The sequence below is a fragment of the Alligator sinensis genome, unplaced genomic scaffold (assembly GCF_000455745.1).
Source record: "Alligator sinensis unplaced genomic scaffold, ASM45574v1 scaffold240_1, whole genome shotgun sequence".
NCBI lineage: Eukaryota > Metazoa > Chordata > Crocodylia > Alligatoridae > Alligator > Alligator sinensis.
Window position 1 is genome coordinate 3,534,653 of NW_005841902.1, and position 3,814 is coordinate 3,538,466.

The 3,814-nt window shown below is 47.6% G+C and overlaps 1 protein-coding gene across 3 annotated transcripts in view; it reads left to right on the top strand.

Moving 5' to 3' along the window:
* The window catches only part of GOLM1 (golgi membrane protein 1), a 66,956-nt gene that overhangs the window by 7,377 nt on the left and 55,765 nt on the right, over positions 1 to 3,814 (top strand). Inside the window, exon 1 of one of the 3 annotated variants that reach the window (XM_025197669.1) lies at positions 2,967 to 3,212. The exons of 1 other annotated variant lie outside the window; for it this stretch is intronic. In XM_025197669.1, coding sequence (XP_025053454.1) covers positions 3,190 to 3,212 — 23 coding nt within the window. In that variant the 5' untranslated portion in view covers positions 2,967 to 3,189. Of the gene's footprint in view, positions 1 to 2,966; positions 3,213 to 3,814 lie in introns of those variants that run through there. One more of the 3 variants, XM_025197670.1, reaches the window with a different exon arrangement.

Here is a 3,814-nt window from a genome sequence, read left to right on the forward strand (position 1 = left end):
GCGGCAGCTGGAAGCAAAGTGGGGGGAGCTGTCAGTGGGTGTGGGGAGTGGGGGCACAGCTCTTGTTGTTACATGCCCCTCAGGAAGGCTGCTGGCTAGGGGGCTGTGCCAGGCTCTTCCCGGGGGGCGCATGCCCCCAGATCTGCGTGTGGGATGAGAGTGGGCTGCTGCTGCAGGCTGGGGCTGGCAGCAGCACAGAGCTCTTCCTGGCACTCGGCATCCTGCTCTTGCTGTAGCCTGCTGCCACTGCAGGCTAGGGCCAGTGGCGGCACTGGATTCTTCCCCATGCTCAGGGTGGGCGGTAGCCTGCTTTAGTTCTGCATGCAGGTTCAGGGCCACACACCCTCTGGAAAGAGCCTGGCACAGCCCCACAGCCTTCCCTCAGTGTGTGTAGCAGCAAGAGCCACCCCCCACCACCCTGAACCCACTGACAGTTCCCCCCAGTTTGCTCCCTGCTGCAACCCCAGGAGCGGCCAACGGGCTGTGTTCACACCCCTGCTTCCTGTTGCAGCAGCTTGCTGCCGGGCTGCCCTAGTGTTTGTGGGGAGGAGGGAGTGGCTCAGGGATGGACGCAGAGGTGGGGAACCCGACCCTGGCACTGGCACCAGCACCTCCCACCCAGCCCAGGGTCAGAGCAGGGAGCCCTGCATCCCTGGGCAGTGGCTGCAGCCCCACGCAACCATACGGAGCAGCCAGGTGCAGTGCCCGCGGCAGGGAGTGGGGCCTGGCTTCCCCCTTGGGGCTCATAGCTCCCAGTGCCTGGGGCAGGGCCACAGCCAGAGCCGCCAGCAGGTCACTGGGACCCGCTTGTCCCGGGAGTGATTCCTGCGGCCCCTCACGCTCCACCCGGGGTCAGAAGTGGGAGTCCCATACCCCTAGGCAGCAGCTCTAGCCATCCTCCCCTGGCTCCTGTGTGGTCACCAGCACCCCCCTGCTCAACACGTGGCCCCCGCTTCCTCCTCCTACATCTGGTCAGAAACCTGTGCCTCAGGTAACCGGCACTTTTAGCTTACTGGGACGCCCGCACTCCCCACTCGTGTCCGTTAACAGGGATTTATTTGAACAGAAAAATAAGTGTAAATTAGTAAAAACTGAATAACTTCAATAAAAAAATTGGGGAATTTATCAGTGAAAACCGGTAAAAACCCAAAAATAAGGAACACTAATAATAAATAAAGTGCCTCTCTCTCATTCAATGGCAAACCCTTGTAAGGATGAAGGTTTATTTGTTGTGTCTGGGAAAATATGACTGTTATCCAAAAATCAGAACAGTCTGACTGCAACTTATACTAACTGGGCCAGATAAACTCGAGCAACTAGGATATCCAAATATACAGGTTGTAAAAATGTTATGTGGATTGCTTGCCTGTATGTTTCTAATATATATGTTCAGTAGAACATCAATTATCTGAACATCGTTTACCCAAAATGTTCAGTTTTCTGAACACATGGTGTGTGGTGCTGGTAGAGCAGTGGCACTCTGGCTTTCTTCCCCGTGGCCTGGATGAGTGGCGTTGAGTGGGTGCATGGGCCAAATCTGGTGTGTATTGGATTGGGTCCCTGTCCTGTGCACCATATCTTACCTGCGATCTGAGCCTTGGCCCTGTACTGGATCAAGGCCCAACCCTGGCTCTGGCCCTGCTTACGCTGGTTTGGATGCCTTGGATTGGGCCCATGGCTCCAACCCCTTATTTTTTTCCCTTTTTCTGTTTTGGGAGCCCTTGCTTTAAAATATGTGGCTGTCTTTGTTCTAGAAGAATATTTTATTAGAAGATAAGAAAATTATATTCCTTCATTTTCCTTCATTATATTCCTTCACAACCTCCAAGCAAGGCTATTTTTAAATAGATGGTTTACTTTCCAAGCTCATCCTTCTCAAGAGAGGCTCTAGGCCTTCTCAGGAGCCCTTTCTGTAAAAGGATTATCATTGGATTGTCTAACACTTCAAAAATATACTTTTAGGTTTGTCTCCTTTGGCTGTAGAGGTTTTGAGGGATAAAATTAATCCTAGTGTAAGTGGTTTTTAACAAAATGGCATCTAGTGAAATATGGCCCCAGTGTTGATTGAGGCCTCTGGGTGGCTACGATACCAACTTGGTAACAAGTATAAAATAACATTTGCAAAGCATTTGATGGTTTAGAAAGTCTACAGTTTGAATGCATTTACAAAGAAACCCATTAAGCACACAGCTGAACAATGTAAGATTCCCCAGTGCTATCCAGTCTGTACACAGTGAAAGCCAATCATGTATGTGCTGTTCTACTTCAAAACGCTTTTGAACTCTCTAGCTTTTTGTAAGTGAATTGACATGTCTGGCACTTAATCTAGTTGGTCTGTTTCCACTGTAAATTATTCTGGTTTGCCAAATGAATGGCCATGCCTACTTCAGACTGCTACAAAAGGCATTAAGTGTCATTAAAAATGGAATGCTTGCAATATGCTGTGCTAGTTTTTATAATCTTTCAGCATTTGCAAGTATGTAAATAAATAGGTGGGCAGCTAAGGAAGAAATGGGATGAGTTTGGAATGAAGCTTTTAATGGTATTTTGTCATTTGGGGAGATGATATGTAACTTCAAGTGGAATATTTGTTTTTTATTGGTATTGTTGTTAACAGATGTGGCAATACTTAATCATCCCCTCTCCTCCTACTCTTTACTTTTGTCACTTAGGAAATCTGCTTTTTGATGTTTCCTGGGTTTTGTGTGAGTAAGGCAGGCTTACCACTCTTTGTGGAAGCCTTTTGTGAAAAGGATTAGCAGATGGATACTCTGTGCAGTCACACACATTTCCACAGGGCCCCTCACAAACCTGCCACTGAATCTGGATGTCATCTTTGGCCCTATGGCCCCTCACAAAACTGCCACTGAATCTGGATGTCATCTTTGGCCCCTGTTTTTATCTTTCTTTTTCATCTTGTGCTACTTGCCTGTTACTGTTATCTTTCATGAACTCCTTTTTACTTTTTGTTTCACCTTTTCTGAGGTGACATGTATCCTGTAGGACTTTGCTGCAGATGTTCTTGCCCCTAAAACTGCACAGAACCAGGAAAAAGGGATGCTTTGCCCATAGCTGGCTGCATTTGGAGTTGCAGTGACAACAAAGAAGGAAGGTTGGCCTGTTTCAAGAAGTCCCACTCCTTCCTTCTTCCCCTAGTAGGGTGCTTCTCCTGCCTGTGAACTACCCTCAATGGTAAACTACACCTGTGCTATGTATGTGCCACCTTTTATTCCTCTTACCCCTTAAGATTTATCTTAACTTGAATAATGAAGCCATATGAGTCATACCAAGTTTTTTTGTTTTGTTTTGTTTTTTTGGTGTTTAAGCAGGCTTTACTAGCACATTCTAATATTGGAAAGCAATACAGCCAATTTCTCTGCTTTTCACCTGCTCCTCTTCTGTGGCATGATAACATTCATGTCCCTCCATAGACCTGTTGTGAATTGCCATTAATCTATATATATAAAGGGCTTCGTCTGTCTGTCTGTCTGTCTGTCTGTCTGTCTGTCTGTCTGTCTGTCTGTCTGTAATGCTCTTTAAATGCGAATAGCTTGAAAACTGTACGAGAGAGGACATTTGTGTCTTCAGAGAAATTTCTTTGCTAAACCTTAGCATTTGTTTAGTGACCATATCAGGATGATCCCAACTTCCAGAATTGAGAAAAGTCAGAGGCCGGGGCTGTTTCTACTGAGATTCTCCCAGGAGGGCACTAGGAGCCTGGCATGGTGGGGACAGCAGAGGGAGGGGCCAGCTGAGGAAAAGAGGGAGCTGGGCAGTGGGTGAGCAGCTCTGTCCCAAGCCCTGAGCAGGGAAA